Source organism: Oculina patagonica, chromosome 8 (genome assembly GCF_052425735.1).
Source record: "Oculina patagonica isolate OP01 chromosome 8, crgOcupat, whole genome shotgun sequence".
Lineage (NCBI taxonomy): Eukaryota > Metazoa > Cnidaria > Anthozoa > Scleractinia > Oculinidae > Oculina > Oculina patagonica.
In genome coordinates this window covers 7,175,077-7,191,315 of record NC_135765.1, presented here as the reverse complement: position 1 = coordinate 7,191,315, position 16,239 = coordinate 7,175,077, and the positions used below count along the sequence as shown (strand labels likewise).

Here is a 16,239-nt window from a genome sequence, read left to right as displayed (position 1 = left end):
GTATTCATTCTTCATGCAATTACCGCTGACCGAAGTACATTTGGTTCCTTTCGACTCACATGACTTCCTCGCGAAAACACGTTCGCAACAAAAATTCTTTGTAATTGCGTAAATCTTGTGAGTGTCACTAATGGAAAAAAACGTCAAGATGAAGAAGAAGGTAATTTTTGATATTTCTATGCTGCGCTATTTTTCCTTGAGTGAAAGAGGCGTTCTAAATAGCGTGCGTTTTCATGGTTTCGTCATAAAATCGTTAGGTTCTTCTGATGGGCAAGAGCGGCTCTGGAAAAACAAGCATGAGGTCGATTATATTCGCAAATTACATCGCCAGAGACACAAGAAGACTAGGAGCGACAAGTAAGTCTATGCATTCCCCAATCTTTTACTGGTTTTGAGCTCGTTTCTACCCGTAAACACGCTTTACGTTTTGTCACGAAAAGCTACACTAGTCACTACTTAATCTGTTGCTTGTGACGAACTTGTTCATTTCCCTTCTCTGTTGTCTTCACATTTCTATGTTAATTAGCTTTAATTTGTTTCTCATTGCACCTTTTTTCTGTTTTGATTTACAGTTGACGTTGAGCATTCCCATGTCCGATTTCTTGGCAACTTGGTTCTCAATCTCTGGGATTGTGGAGGGTAATTATTATAAATCATGCATACATGTTCTCCGTGAGCTGTTATTGAGAATTTCATCAGTTTGATTTTATTAATAAGTTTTCAAAATTGTACACACCTTTTAGAGCTACCTTAATTCAGTGAAAAGGTACCAGTAATATGGCTGGCCCTGAAATATTTGTTCATAATTTTTTTTAACTTGGTCAAAATGTTCATGGTGAATGAAAGCCATACTAGATTTTTAGTTCAGCTTTAAAAAGGAAAAAAAAAATCATGTTTTATCTCTTTTGGCTTTGCCATGGCAACTGATAATGGGATCCTAAGGGTCTTGTGTTATTCACTGATGAACTCAATGTATGATGACGAGGTAAGCCACATGTTTTGATTGCTCAAGTCAGAATTTGACTAAAGCTTTTGGATTAATTTGCTGTAGAAAATGCAAATCTTTCCAGGACAGCCAGATGTGAGGTGCAACACAAAATTGTACAGTATAACACATACCCCTAAAAAAATGCTTCATGGTCAATAGTAATCTCTAGTCAAAGTTAATGTGCCCTTCACAGCTTACGGTCACATTGCACAAAATTCACATTCAAACAAAAGAAATTCGAGAATGACTGGTTGAAGTCGCTTTTTTGGATGTCCCAGTACATTGCTTGCCAGGGTTCTATCTAGGATTTTTCTTTTGGGGGAGAAGTTGCGAGTGGCCAAAGGCCACGAGCTTCTAGGGGGTTCAGGGGGCATGCCCCCCTGGAAATTTTTTTACATGGATATGTGCTGAGATGCAACCTGGTGTATTTTGAGACACAACCTTGATATATTTTCACTGTAATTTTATATTGTTTTTTTTTTTTTCTTGTTCTCGGTTTTCTGGTAACAAATTTGTCCATGCTGTCAATATTCGATCAACTCATTCAATGGTAACTGAGCCTGCAGTTACAGTACTCCATGTTCCTTGTCATATAGTGTCCTGGGACATGGAATGCTCACTTCATGTACACTGACCTAAATGATATATTGATTTATCTATTTACTGTATAAATTATCACAAATTTTTTTTTGGGGGGGAAGCTGGGCTGTTTGGGGGGGAAGCTTCTACCCCTGAACACCTCTAGATAGAACCCTGCTTGCCTTCCAGCAAGGTGTTATTTTGAACCATGTGATCGTTAGCTGCAAAGCTAAGGGTCCATTGGGAAAAAGGTGTTTGGGAATGTTCTAAACCTCCTTATTAACTAAAACCTCTTGTCCATTTTTCTGCTGCAACCTCTTTCTACTTTTTGCAGACAAGAAGCATTCATGGAGAACTACTTTACAAGTCAAAGAGACAACATTTTTAGAAATGTTGAGGTGCTTATCTATGTGTTTGATGTGGAAAGTCGAGAACTGGAGAAAGATATGCACTATTATCAGACCTGCCTGGAAGCTATTCTTCAAAACTCGCCAGATGCCAAGATATTCTGTCTAATTCACAAAATGGATTTAGTCCAAGAGGATCAGAGAGACTCGGTGAGAAATCCTAAATGTAATATTATAATGTAATTTTGTTTACATGCTATGTTCTTAAGAGGCCCTATGTGCCAACTTGGCACCAGGGGACAGGTGAAGGTAAAGGCTGTGTTTTTGAGACTCATATTTAATATCTGGTAAAGGGAGTGACATATCACAACTCAGGCATCCTTATTTCTTTCTTGAGAATCTTTGTTTTTATTTACTTGAAGCTATTAAGGACGTTCGCGCCAAAATTTTCTACTCGATAGATTGTTTAAATTTTTTTTGCTGTGGTCAGATAATGAGTTACTTGTGTCAGAAATGCAAAAAAAGTTGGGGTCACCGACATCGTTTTAGAGAGAAAGCGTGTGGAAAACTACCCTGATTTTGAAAAATTGGCGCACGTAATTCAGCATGTTTTACAGGGTTTATAGTTAAATTTCGAAGATAAAATAAACCGAGGCTAACGATCTTAGTCACATTTTGTAGAAGTGCATCTGTTGCGTAAATAATTCCTAGTTTTGCCATCTTTTTTGTAAAACGTAACCCTGGAAACGGGCATTTGAAACTGTCATACCGCAAAAAGGAAAGTTCAAAAAGGGGAATTCAAACCGTCAGTGTGACAAAAAAATCAAACTTCCACTTAATAGATTTTTTTTTCATTTTCTCGCAAAACGTAGATATTAATTAACAAAAGTGATCTGTTAAGAAAAAAGTAGGGGTCACCGACCATTTAAGAGAGCAAATTGCAAGCAAAGCTGGCGGAACGGCAATCCACCCTATATGTTCTTAGAAATTTTACTCAGCGCGCGCGCTCAAAGTATGACGTGGCATGGCGTTGCGGCACGAATTACGTGCGCAGTAGGGATGTGCATAAACAATTAGCGCGAACGCATAAGAATGCATAAGAAGAAGCATTCACCAAGTACAATATTATTATAATAATTATTCATAATGGATGGAATTATTATCAATTAACTTAATTATTATACTCTTTCTTCCAGATTTTCAGAGAGCGTGAAGAGGACCTCAAGAGACTGTCCAAACCACTGGATTGCACATGTTTCCGAACATCAATTTGGGATGAAACACTGTATAAAGCTTGGTCATCCATTGTGTACCAACTCATTCCCAATGTTACACAACTGGAACAGAATCTAGAGAACTTTGCGTCGATCATTGATGCAGATGAAGTCCTTCTGTTTGAGAGAGCCACATTTCTAGTGAGTTTTTTATATGCATCAGTAACTCATGTGAACTCCTACAGGTGCTTTAACTTGTGAATTTCATTCCAATTTCAGGTTATTTCCTATTGTCAGCGGAAGTCCCATAAAGACGTACACAGATTTGAAAAAATTAGCAACATCATCAAGCAGTTCAAATTAAGTTGTAGGTGAGTTGTAATTGAACCCTCGGGGGGGGGGAACTCCTATATGAAATGGACAGGGTGCACTAGTCGGAAATTTTGAAAAGAACCCCTAAAAGAGACCAATGTGAGTGTGGCTCAACCTTTTCTTGACCCCTAAAAGATACCAAAAAACTAAGAATGGAATTTATATTTGTATAATTATTTCTTAAAACCCTAACCAGGGGGCGACAAAAGTGCTGTCCGATAGCCCGGGGCTAGTTGAATTATCCATCGGGCTAGCGCATTCTGATCACGGGTTGCCCGACGGGCAAGAAACATTGTTTTCTTTAAGACAACCTTCAGAAATAAATATGCATCAGACAAATTAGAGGGAAAAATTTGGGGCTCAAAAATGTGACTCACTGCATCCTTGGAGACTAAAACTCCACCAACTTGAACGTGGCGACTATATTTCTCTCTGTTATTAAAGATGAGTAACAGCCATTTTCTGAGGAATTGTGCCTTTCAGAAAATAATATTGGAAGATATTTGCTTCTAAAGCATTCAAAATAAGAAAAGAAGTCATAGTTCTCCAATCCATAGTATTGCTTTGCACTAAAGTACTCCATCACTTCGTAAAACTTGCAAATGGCTGACCGTTTTTGAAAACACCCCGAAATGCATTGCAGGCATTGGGTACGTCATGTATGCATATGAATTTTGTCTCTTGAAATGTATCCTTCAGGATCCTTCATATTTGCAATCCTCTACATTAAGCTACAAAGTTAGTTGCCACAAAATTGTTATGTGTTTGTTTTAATTCTTGTGGTAAGATTCTTTTCTTTTTCTTTTTGAATATTATTATATTTATTGTCTCCAAAGGAAGAACAATTTTAAATTTGCATATGATAAATTAATATGCAAATTACCTTCGGGCTAGCTCCTCAGAGCTTTGGGCTAGTAAGATAAAATAAGAGCTTGCCCGAAGGGCAAGCTGCCTTTTTTTATTTTCGTCTCACCCTGCTAACCCTAAACGAGACCATTATGGCTAAAAAATATTGGCGTTTGGCTGGAACACCCTAAACGAGACCAAAAATCCGAAATTTACACCCCTAAGCGAGACGACGAGCATCCCCGTCACTTTCATATGCGAGTCCCCCCCTCTCCCCGGGAATTGAACTAAGTATAGTTCATCTTTGCTGTCAGCAGATGTTATGTTTATAGTATTGGCATAGAGCGATTTACACTTGCACACATTTACTGGTGCTTTGCAACAGCTTAATGTATTTGCTTCTAATTTTGATTGGTTCACTGAACTGTTTGTGTTCTTTGTAAAATACTGTATTCATTATTAATTTGGTTTTACAGTTGAATCCCGATAACTGGAACCCTCAGTAACTCGAAACTCCCACCAACTCAAACCTTTTCCGATTCCCATCCAGGTCGTTTTGTAACTAATTTTACCCTTGATAACTCAAACTCCCAACATCTTGAAGCTTTTTCGATTTCCCTTGAAGGTTCGAGTTATCGGGATTCAACTGTATTTCCATGGTTTGAACATCCTAGAGTTTGCACTGATCATACTTAAGAAAATAAGATTGCAATGTAGTTCTCTCAAGATTTATTCTTTCCAGAACTTGTTTCCCAAAATTTGAGCTTCTTGATTTAGGGGTGCGGCATATCTACCAGACTGTATACTTACTGAGTGTAAAAAAATAATAATAGGCATCCGTCGGTCAAGGTTGACCATGGTTAGCATCCTAGTTGTCTGCTTGGCTGGAGCACCGGCGTCTGTGGCTGCAGAGGCCGATGCGAGAGTGACAGTCTTTGTTACAGAGGCTGCATCTGTGCTCTGTCTCTGGTTTGTCGAGGCTGTCACTTTGTTTCCTGCGGACCCGTCTCTCTGTGAAGAAATTTACAAGTTAATTTAAGTGTGGTTCCTAGCCAGGCTAACTTATTTCATTTCTATCCTCTCTAGTAAGCTACATGCTCATTTTCAAAGCATGGAGGTGCGCAATTCAACCTTTGCAGCATTTATTGATGTCTTTACACCAAACACGTACGTCATGGTGATCATGTCGGATGCTTCAATCCGTAAGTATTTATAAACACAATTTTAGCTAATAGCCTTGACTGCATGAGAAAGAAGGATGGTGATAACTGAAAGAGATTAAGACAGATTACAAATAAGGAACTTGAAAAAAATGGCCAAACCTTTTACTCCTTTTAGGCTCAGAGACTTGCCACATTGCTTGCAATGTTATTTGGAGTACACTGTCTTAGCTATCAACTGGTGTTTTTATTTTTTATTTTTTATTTTTTATTTTTTTATTGCAACACATACACAAAACTGTTCTTACAAAGCCAGACGTTCACTAATTTTTACTTACTATACAAAGCTTATTCTGCTTACAGTACAATGCAATACTTACGCTTCTTACAACACGACACCTAAACTATTTACAACAAAGTACTTACACGTTACAGTACCTGTGTGATTTTTTTTTTATATACAACTGGTGTTGCAGTTGGTGGACAAAAGCTGAGCATAGCTCTGACATGTAATGCATAAATTGAGTGCAATAGTCATTATTGTGCATATGCAGGAATGAACACACTCCAATTTAATCCTGATCATTTAACAATGTCCAAACTCACCATTAAGAAATTATGCAAAAATTTCACTTATTCCAAGACAAAAACTTGAGAAGGTTTATGCAACCTCTTCATTATGAAAGTGCAAATGTTTTGACTGAGGGAGATCATGCCAAAGTCTTTTACATAGTCTCGTTTACATTTTTTGACAATAATAAATTGTGTAAACCAGGTTCTTTATACTTCTTACAGCTGTTGTAAAATTCTTGCCTTCTCAAATTTTGTAGAAGCGTGCAAATACAGCCACATCTCATCACTACTAGCCCATAAGGCATTCCAAAACACTGAACTGGCAGCCCGAAGCAATGAGAGGTGGCTTTATTCGCAGACCTAACTTGTATTTCTAAACAGATGGATGTATTAAATTGTCTAGCATGACTTAACATTGTACATTTCTTTATTGTATCTGAGTACCGTATTTTCTCAAATAAACGTCCCCGGCGTTTATTTCAAACTTGGCTTCGTGAACCCGGCGTTTATTTGAAGCCAGCGGACTGCATTAACGGACTGCAATTTTCTGCCAATTTTTCAGATTGATCTATTGTTACCGATCTTTGAGACCAAGGGGCAGTTTGTCAAGGCGGGACGATTTTTCTCTTCGTTCTACCCCGAAAACAGTCCCTGGGTATCCAAAGGTGATTATTTCGAGATTTGTGACAAACAGAATATATAAACTTGTTAGCCTGACCTTAAAGAAACGCCGGGGACCTCGAACAAACGCCCCCGGCGTTTATTTAAAAACTAGCAATTTTGACCCGGCGTTTATACAAGGCCGGCGTTTAATCGGGGTCCGGCGTTTAATCGAGAAAATACGGTATACATGTACAAATATTTACAATGGTAATTTACTGAAGGGTTAACATGCAGTTTTGTTTCCTGCAGCATCAGCCGCCACACAGATCAACATTCGCAATGCAAGAAAACACTTTGAGAGGCTTGAAAAGGTCTCAGGCAATGGACAGCATTCCCTGAAAGGAAGATAGAGAATATAGAATGATGTTATTCCTTGGAAAACATTCCTCATAATAACTGCATAAAACAGAAATTATTATTCAACAGATGCGCGCGCTGCCCATATATGGTCAAAATGTTAACGATATCTGTCATCCGTACATAACAGATATCCTGCGATATTCGTAGGTTGCGAAGATTCCTCCGAAATCTTGTAAAGCGCGGCACAATTACAGTTTTTCTGTGTGCAAAATGTGTTTCGTTGACAATTTGTTGAATAATAAAACAATTATCCTGCTCAATCTTGCGGAATATCGTCTGATTTTAGCCAACTCGGCCTACGGCCTCGTCGGCTAAGTATCAGGCGATATTCCGCGCGATTTCGCAGGATAATTGTTAAATAATGCTAGAGCAGCCAATATTATTGTAAATTATAATTGTTTCTTGCTAATAGGAATAACTTAGTTTTGTCTCATATTATTATTGCCATTGCATTAATTGCAATTGTCATTATTTACGGTCATCATTATAAGCTACTATTCACGAAATTAGACTTTGGGAAAGCCCCACAGAAGTCACTGAGTAAAGGTCTCAGACATACACAAACAATACATCATTCAACGTGCAGTTAGGGGACACCTTCCTTAAAGATGATTTCCAGTCCGTACTGCGCAATCTCCGCCTGCAATGTTTGTAAGTCTCACAAACAGAAGAATGTTTACTAGCAAAAATAAAAATTCCAGGACAAAACTTACCTTTTTCTTCATTATTAATGCCAGATATCCTTGCAAAACAATAATAACGAGTAAAAGAAGCTCGACGGTATTTCAAACGGACGTTTTAGCTCATCGTGAATTCTTGAACAAAACGATCCGTAATGGCGAACTAAAAAACTTCATGTACGCTATCACCGAAGTGTAATGTTTCAACGAATTCAAAACAAAAATGAAAACAAACCATGAGTCTGCGCAGTACGGACCGGAAATCATCTTTAAACAGAATGATACAAATATGAAATGTATGATGAGCCAGTAATAATAACTTTGGTTGTGGTTTTAAAACAGCCATTATAAAAGAATGATTATGAATCAGGAAATAAAGAAGTAACACAGTGTTATAAATTATATAGTTGAATCCCGGAAACATGAATCTCCCACTAACTCACACCTTTTTCAATTCCCCTCCAGGTCATTTTCTTACTAATTTTACCCTTGATAACTCGAACTTCCTGATGATTCAAACCTTCTTCAATTCCTCTTGAAGGTTCAAGTTATCAGGATTCAACTGTAATAAGATGCATAATGTTAGGCAGCAGCCTGCAAAGTACTGGGCAAATTTTTTTCCATTTTAACTAGGCTTACTTGTGACATCACTGAGAAGACGTATGTAATCAAAGTCCTAGAAACGAGGCATGACGTTATATCATATTCAAACACATTGGTAATCACATTGCGTTGTAATCTTGCTGTTTTGTTACTTCCATTGGTAGAAACTAGCCATGGTCTATTGCAAATCTTTGAATTTGACTGGCTATTTCATATACTTTTTCGTTATTGTCATATATTCTGAACATACCCAGGACTTGAAAAAAAAGTAACATAAAAAAGTATTTTTGTATAAAATTATTAATTTTTGTGTCGTAGAACAAGGATAGTTTCTACAATAATAATTAGCTATCTCACTCTAGTTTTCTTTGAGCGATCGGATGGCTCGTCGACTATGTATCGTTACAGTTGAGTAGTTGACTTTTTGTTCGTAGAAAACTCGAGTTCACTGTCATTATTGTAAAGCATAAGCTTTTTGCAAGTGCTGAATTAAACAAGGGTTTGAGTAGTACAAACACTTTTAAGTGTTTATTAAAATAAAGGGAAGAACACAACTACAGAGATGAGTAATTTTGTCTGAAGTTTTTGTCTCCTTTTAAACGAACTGGCTGTGGTTACGAGAGTCTTCTGGACAGTACTTCATGCCCGGGAAGTACCCCTGTCAGTGGACTCTGCGGGCAGGCTCCGCCCGAAAGGGGTACTGACTGTTAGTCAATTAGTTATTTAAAAGGGGCTCTGAAAATATTTCGAAACAGACGCACCTTACCGATGATACATCTGAAGTTTTTAAGAGTGAAAGTTTAGAAAATGGATGCAGTATTTCACCTGTAGGTATGTGAAAGGGATACCATTTTCATGTAATATATCAAACATGAGAGACAGTGTTTCATTGGAATACCGTAGTTCCGGTTATAGCCCTGGCTTTCCTTCGTGGGTTTTTGGGTGGGCTTAGCGGGGGGCTTTTCCGGGGGGCTTTGCGGTCGTTTCGAGGGCCACGGGAGTGTTGATGGAATACGTTTTTTTTTTGTTATCGCATACGACATTTAGCCCTGTTACGTTCAGTATTGTCATCCGCTGAGGGGGGCTACATCCGGGGGGGGGGGGGCTTTCCGGATGTTTTTTTGTTTCCAGGTGATGGGCCTTACCGGGGGGCTTTAACCGGAATTTTACGGTATCCGAACAAGCAAAAAATAAATACCGGTAGATATCCTAACACCGAGAAGAGAGTTGAAAATACGACGTGCAGCAGAGTATTTTTGACAAAATTCGATGTGTTTGGAAAGACGATGAAACACTGTCTCGAGTATTTGATATGGTATCTTCTCAATCGAAACAAAAACTACGGAGTAAACGGAGAAATTAAATTGTAAAAATCAATGCTAGTTAAGACCGGGTATCCAAACCTTTTTCCCGGTTAGGATTTTCTTTGTTTTAACTTGATGAATTATTGGTGCGTTTGAGAAGGAAGGTATATAAAGGGAACTTTTTTTGTCAAAAATGTTATAAAAAAAATTAAGGGTTGGACCTTGGGGCGGAGCCCCCCTCGTAGAAAACCCTGTTGAGTACCCCCCGCCCCCCGGGACTCTCGTGTAGCTCACTTGATTTTCTCCTCTCTCCTATTGAGAAAACCAACATGACATCACAATGACATATCATCGAGTGCCAACAGCCCTGTCTTCTGTGAGGTTAGCGGTGTCAATGTTAAAAGAGAAGTGTATGTGATGACCAACAAATTACCCACTTGTTACCAAATACTTAACTCTTTTATTGTGACCGTTTTAATACAAATAGAGCTAAATTATTTCATAAGCTACTTTCCATACGTAAATCTGGTAACACCTCCCCCGCGAAACCTCTCCCCCTTTTTGGCCTACTTTTCCCCCCCCCCCCCCCCCCCCCCCCCCCCCCCTTGGGAGGGGGGGACGAAGGGACTATTTCTATTTCCGGAAGTTTATGGTTTTTGCTAAACAGTACTCTATGAAACTAGTCGTATTCTCGTGGTCTCATATTTTCAATGTTTTAGTGAGTTATTCGTGATCATTTTTGCAAGTGAGTTTTTCCAAACCTTCTTTGGTCGGGACTAAAGACGATAGCTGAAATTCAGACTAGATAAAACAGCTTGTTCTGTAAAACGTCTTGTATACGGAAGGTCCCTGAATTGGGTGTTATTTCTTCCCATCCCTGCTCATACATATACCTCATTTCTTTGACATAACCTTTCTTTTTGATAAACGTTTTTATATAGTAAACGTGTCAAGGTAGAATTGTAAACTGAAGTCTGCGTAATTAGTATTATTTTTAAATATCTCTTTGTTTTCACAAAACGATTGCCAAAAATATAACTCCGAGCTTAATTAAATATCATTTATAAAGTTCTATATTTTCTATTTTGGCAAAAATTAGCTGTTAATATTTGAAAACAAAACGAATTCCAAATTCTAGAGGATATTTCTTAGGCCCTGCTAACATTTAAGGTCCGCCCCGCATTTTCCACAAAACCTGTCACCAGATCGAGGTTTTGTTGCGCATCGGAAACAAGCCGAGACTTCATTGTCTGCAAAACTACTTTCCCTTGGTGGCGGTGGTGAGCCTGAATAAGTTGGCAAAAATGCCGGCCTAAGCAGGCCGCTTTGTGTATTTAATCCGTGTAGTTCTCCATCTTCGCTCCTGCCTCTATGAGTTTGTATCGAGAGGCTTCTAAGGTGAGGAGGCAAGCGAAGTCCACTATGAGCCTGTGCAGAGAAAGTTCCCATGGAGGTCAGCGGGTGTGGTGTTGTCTTGGTGACGCCGTTGAGTGACGTCAGCGGTAGCGTAGGTGGTACAGTAGGCAGCAGAGACGGTTTTACTCCTGTGCATGGCATACTGGGAAAGCTAGAACTTAAGTGAGCAGGGGGACGGGTAGGGCTTGTTGCTGTAGGGAAGTCGATAGAATGACTTTTTCCAGCTAGAATGCATTCAATTGCCTGGACTACGTCACCACTGCAGCCTTTCAAGACCAGCTCTAACACGTTCTCCTTGTGCGAGGGAAATACCTTGCTAAGAACTTCGACTGGACGGGGAGGCTTCCTTCTTTTCAGCGCAGAATCGCCGAGGCTCTTCTGCAGGAGTTTGACGGTGTAGTCGAAATCATCTTGGTCGCGGAATGTAGAATTCCATGGAAACTGGAACGAGGGCCTTTCGCTTTCTTGAACCATGTGATCAACACGTGGCCTGCAGCTGTCGTGCACGTGATAGCGGGGTGATGGGGAGCGGGAAACACCGCTGGCATGTGGAGGAGAGGCGCTTCTTGCCAACCTTTTGGCTGGCGGTTCATCGCTTTGGTTTTCCACAGGCACTGACTCACTGTTGGAATATTCTGCTTCATCTTTTGGCTCTTCTTTGATAAACACAGGCTCTTGTGCGTTTTTCTCTGTGGATTGAATAAGAAGGCATGCTGAGAGAAAAATTGTCAGGGAAAATGTCAAGAGGGAAACAAGTTGGATTGTACCGCTAGCCCCACTCAAGCTCTCCATGTAATTATAAGTGTAAGAAGCCAAAAAAAAAAAGGAAAAGGATTAAAGTTACTTGAATCCCGATAACTCGAACCTTCAAGAGAAATCGAAAAAGGTTCGAGATATCGGGAGTTCGAGTTATCAAGGGTAAAATTAGTAAGAAAACAACCTGGAGGGGAATCGGAAAAGGTTCGAGTTAGCGGGAAATTCGAGTAAGTGAGGGTTCCAGTTATAGCGATTAAACTATGTACTTTCTTCTACTACCAAAGCTTTGTCCTCGGAACAATCATTGGTATTTAATTTCTCCTAAAGAACCCTTCTTTTAAATAAAAAAGCCTTAATTTCAGTTAAAAGGGCATGAGCCTCAAAGTGTCTGATTGTGAACAATTCAGGAATTGGAACGAAACTCTCAACAAAACAAAAGCTGATGTTTTTCTATCATGTGATCACTGGCTGAAGGTTCAGTGCTTTTTTTAGAAACACACAAACAATAATCACAGCTCCTTTGTTCAGATGGGATTAAAGAACTTGTTCTAACTGGCAAATTTGATTATGTGATAGCCAGGCACTTGTTTTATCTACGCTCTAATAGGTCTTCTTGTCTTTTGTGTTCTTGGCGGCGTTTCTGCTTGTTTTACAAGTTGGCACGCTTCTCCTATACTTTATTGTGCTCTCAAAACTCAAGGACACATCCATTTAGAACAAAGGATTATTACGGTTTGAGCAACTCCTGATCACTAAGATTCTAGCAAGGTTCTACTTCTAGTCATCACATGAAAACGTCTTCTCATTAGTTCAATTGAATTTGGAATCCTAATAAAGGAGGCTTTCGATTACTATCGCTGATTTTTATTATATTCTGAATTTAGAATCAACGCGATAAATAAAAAATACACAAAAACATTTTACGCTTATTTCATAAAGCTCAAAATATTTATTGTTTGATTAATATAGCCGATACTAAGGTTTTTTCTTCAGCGCAAAAAAAAAAAACAATAAGCGGGAGCGAATGAGAGGCGGCTGTATTCGCAGGCTACTTAAATAGCTCATCAACTTTGTTTTAATTCTTAGTTTTAAAAACTGTGGCGCAACTTCCAAAATTTGTTGTCGTTCTATTAGGAGAAATCAATCGTAAATGACTGAAAATCTTCTACAGTTGAACAAAGAACTCTATAAATCACTTTGTTATGTCTTTATAATACCGGAACTTTTTAAATTGACCACAAACAATTTGTAATTTGTTAAATTTCAGAAATCGTTGTGCGCGTTTTCAAGTTGGTTAGGCTTGTGCGGGCAAATTAAATCGAGGCGATTCAGTTAAAATAGTTATATTTAACTTCGGCCGAGTCAGTTAATAAATTTTAAAAAATCCACAGATTTTTTGTACTTGTTGAAGTGGCCGCCAGGTGGTGTAATTGTTTGGCCTGTCAAGTTTCTTTACTAAATGATAAATATTTTCGGGTAAATATATCCATTAGGATAGGAATGAACTGAATCGAGCATATGTTTGCGCAGTCGTTCACTATCTTAAGTTTATTTACGACAAGAAAATGAAATTTTCTCTCTCGACGAAAAAAATTTGTCGAATTTCCACTGATCTGTCGTTTGTAAAGTTATCTCAAGTGAATAGCTATAGAAAATCAGTGATAAAAGAAAGACCCATTTTTAAACATGATTTCGTAACAGCATTTTTGTTTCCTTTTAAAAAGAATGTGATTACATTCAGTGCCATTTGAAAAGAGAAAATTCCTTCCTAGGAATGATCGTCACGGCAAAACAAAAACATGTCAACGGGTTCATTCAAAAATTACTTTTTGATTTAGTTAGGATTACACAACACATCCTACAGAACAAAAGAATTTTCCTTACTATTTGACTTCAACTGCGGCCGAATCTTTTGTTCTATCAAATCGACTTCCGTCAGAGTCGTTTTCACACCTTTTTCTCCCCAGAAGTCACTATCTAATAATTTCGACTCACGTACCACGTTTAGAAATAGTTACTACGCTTGTAAAACACTTTAAAAACATCAAAATACTTCATTACCTTCAGTAACAGGGCAAGAAGCTGGTCTCACTGGCTCAACTGGCAGATTTGCTGAGAAAACTGTGTTCATTCTTGTCGCGAAAGAAGGAAAGGCAGCTTCGTGATCGCCGCTTTCGCCGCGCGTGTACCCCGCACATGGCCCGTTCAGTCCTCTCAGGTCGTACGGCTCTATTCTCGTTTGATGGCGCAAAAGAGCTACTCTAGCGGCCGTAATTCTCTGACGTTCGGCTATCAGTAAACACTTGGGGCAGACGCAATCCCTCCATTTGCAATAGTGCTTGTGCCCTTTGAGAGAAGACACCACTCCGTGATTTCTACAACGCGCGCATTTGGGCGCGCGGAGAGAGCCGCTCGACGAACTGTTTTCAGATACAGTACTCATAGCAGTGTTAAATTGTCTTCGAGTTGACGGCAGTTCTAAACTAAATATACAATTATTTCCAGAGGAAAATCAGTTGAACAAAACGCGCTTCGATATACTCGTGTAGACCGCGATCACGTAAAATTGGTGTCATTGCAGAGAATGAACCAGCGCTTAAATGTCGCTCACTAATTAACAGGGATGTTTGCTATGAATAACAAGCTCTCCCATTGGCTGGTAGCTGGTCAATTATTCAAGAGTATTGTTTGCTCGCCCGCAAGTGATACGAAGTCCTTAAAAACTGTACAAAGTATAAATACGAAATTCGAAAGGCGGTAAAAGCCTTGAAACTGTACGAAGTTTGTCGCTTGTCCTACTCAGAACTTTACAAACATAATTCGCTCCGTTCTAGATCGTTTTAGTGAAAACCAATTCGAACTTGCCACTCAAAGTATTTCGTTCCTGTTCTTTTAACAGCGATTTAAAAGTATTATTATTTATGTATGACTTTTCTTAGCTATTTTTCGCACCAGCGATGGGAACGCTTTGAATTCCGAGTAACGAATTTTAACTTTAAAAAAGCGACTCGCAAAGCATAGGGAGAAACTTAAAGAAATTTCAATCCTTCTGTTAAATTTTATTTTAAGGTGTTTGTGTGGCCGACTCTTGAAAATCCATCCAACCATTTCACCATGTACCGGGCAAAACAAAAGAACTAACAGGCAAAGAAACTATAAACTTCTCACCTCGGGGGAATTTAGTTCCCAACATAGTCAGATTTTAGCGAGAAGTTTAGTTATCATGTTGCGCAAACTCTCCGAACTCGAAGGCGAACGACAAAGAAAGCGATTCAAAATTATTCTCTTTCCTCGGCGGGATTTCACGGAGTTGTAGTTTTTAAACTGTTAGAATTCGCTCCGTACGTGATTAAAATTAATAACTATTTTGGCAATGGTGTTTACACTTTCGAGTAGTAAGTGTCCGCCTTTTCTAGTGCTTTCGCTTGTTACAAGTTTAAGAAACAGTTTCGCGCCCTGTTACTCAAGAACCTCGCCGAAGCGGGTTTCTTCGCTACATTTGAAGCAAATGTATACAATTCGGTAAATGAATTAAGATTAAATCAAGGGGAGTGAAGCTTGAGAAAAATTCTCTTTTTTCTCGCTTTATAAATTAATGCTGCCTTTTAAAGTCGATTTTAGTCGGTTCTAAAGACCACCTCTTAAAAACAATCAGTGCCCATTAGCATTTCGACTAAGTCACTATCAATGTTGAGCCACGCGCTTTTAATATTATTTTATTACTATTTAGTTTGTTTACAATACTGCCATGGAGAATCTTTAGTTTCAGTAATTTGACAATTCTAACAAACTAAAATAAGAAATTCGAAGACCACCCATGGGTTTTGCAACTATACAAAACATAGAACTACCCGTATTTTTGCTAGCTAATTTTCGATACCAGTTTTAGGACTGTTTAATATTTTATGTGTGACGAGCGAGGGATTCATTTTCCGCTGCGAATAAGTCAAAATGGCAACATCTAAACAAAAAAATACCTTCACTATTGAATTTCGGCTTTCAGGCAATTTATCGCGAATGTTTCATTTGACTTTTACTTTGCAAAAAGTATTCTCCAATATTTTGTTGAATTTACTTCACTGCGAAAATCTAGTTCATTGAATGTGGTTCCATTGTTTTAATATTGAAGGTTTGTCGTTCAGAGACAAATCGAATTTATAGTAGTTTGCTTTTGCATTTTTTTTTTATTCACTGTTCATTTTTCGTTTCAATGAAACATGTAGTTTGTGTTTACTATTTTCAACCGCTAGGTGTTTATAAATTCTGTTATATAAAAACTGCTTAAACTTGGCTTTCTATCTTCGCTTTGCCTAATTATAAAGTTTTGATTGTTTTTGTATTTAAAAGAAAAAATGCAATACATTTTTCCAGTCTCTAT

The 16,239-nt window shown here is 38.5% G+C and overlaps 2 protein-coding genes across 3 annotated transcripts; one reads left to right on the top strand and one right to left on the bottom strand.

Moving 5' to 3' along the window:
- Window positions 1-5: 5 nt before the first annotated feature.
- On the top strand, window positions 6-8,406 carry LOC144663806 (ras-related GTP-binding protein A). 2 transcript variants are annotated; one of them, XR_013572673.1, is made up of 9 exons: window positions 6-160; window positions 258-357; window positions 573-639; window positions 1,902-2,124; window positions 3,111-3,329; window positions 3,408-3,499; window positions 5,433-5,548; window positions 6,992-7,154; window positions 7,461-8,406. XR_013572673.1 is itself a non-coding variant. In XM_078524868.1 (9 exons), exons 1-8 carry the CDS (start codon window positions 131-133, stop codon window positions 7,090-7,092), a joined length of 948 nt encoding a protein of 315 aa, XP_078380994.1. In that variant the 5' UTR covers window positions 6-130; the 3' UTR covers window positions 7,093-7,107; window positions 7,449-8,406. The 2 variants fall into 2 exon arrangements, 1 of the variants encoding a protein (XP_078380994.1); XM_078524868.1 differs by having other exon boundaries at window positions 6,992-7,107; window positions 7,449-8,406.
- Window positions 8,407-10,752: 2,346 nt separating this feature from the next.
- Window positions 10,753-14,412, bottom strand: LOC144663808 (doublesex and mab-3 related transcription factor 3, truncated-like). The gene is made up of 2 exons (XM_078524870.1): window positions 13,923-14,412; window positions 10,753-11,794 (listed from the first exon to the last, which is right to left on the bottom strand). The coding sequence occupies exons 1-2, from the start codon at window positions 14,302-14,304 to the stop codon at window positions 10,848-10,850; spliced, it is 1,329 nt and encodes a 442-aa protein (XP_078380996.1). The 5' UTR covers window positions 14,305-14,412; the 3' UTR covers window positions 10,753-10,847.
- Between the last annotated feature and the right edge of the window lie 1,827 nt (window positions 14,413-16,239).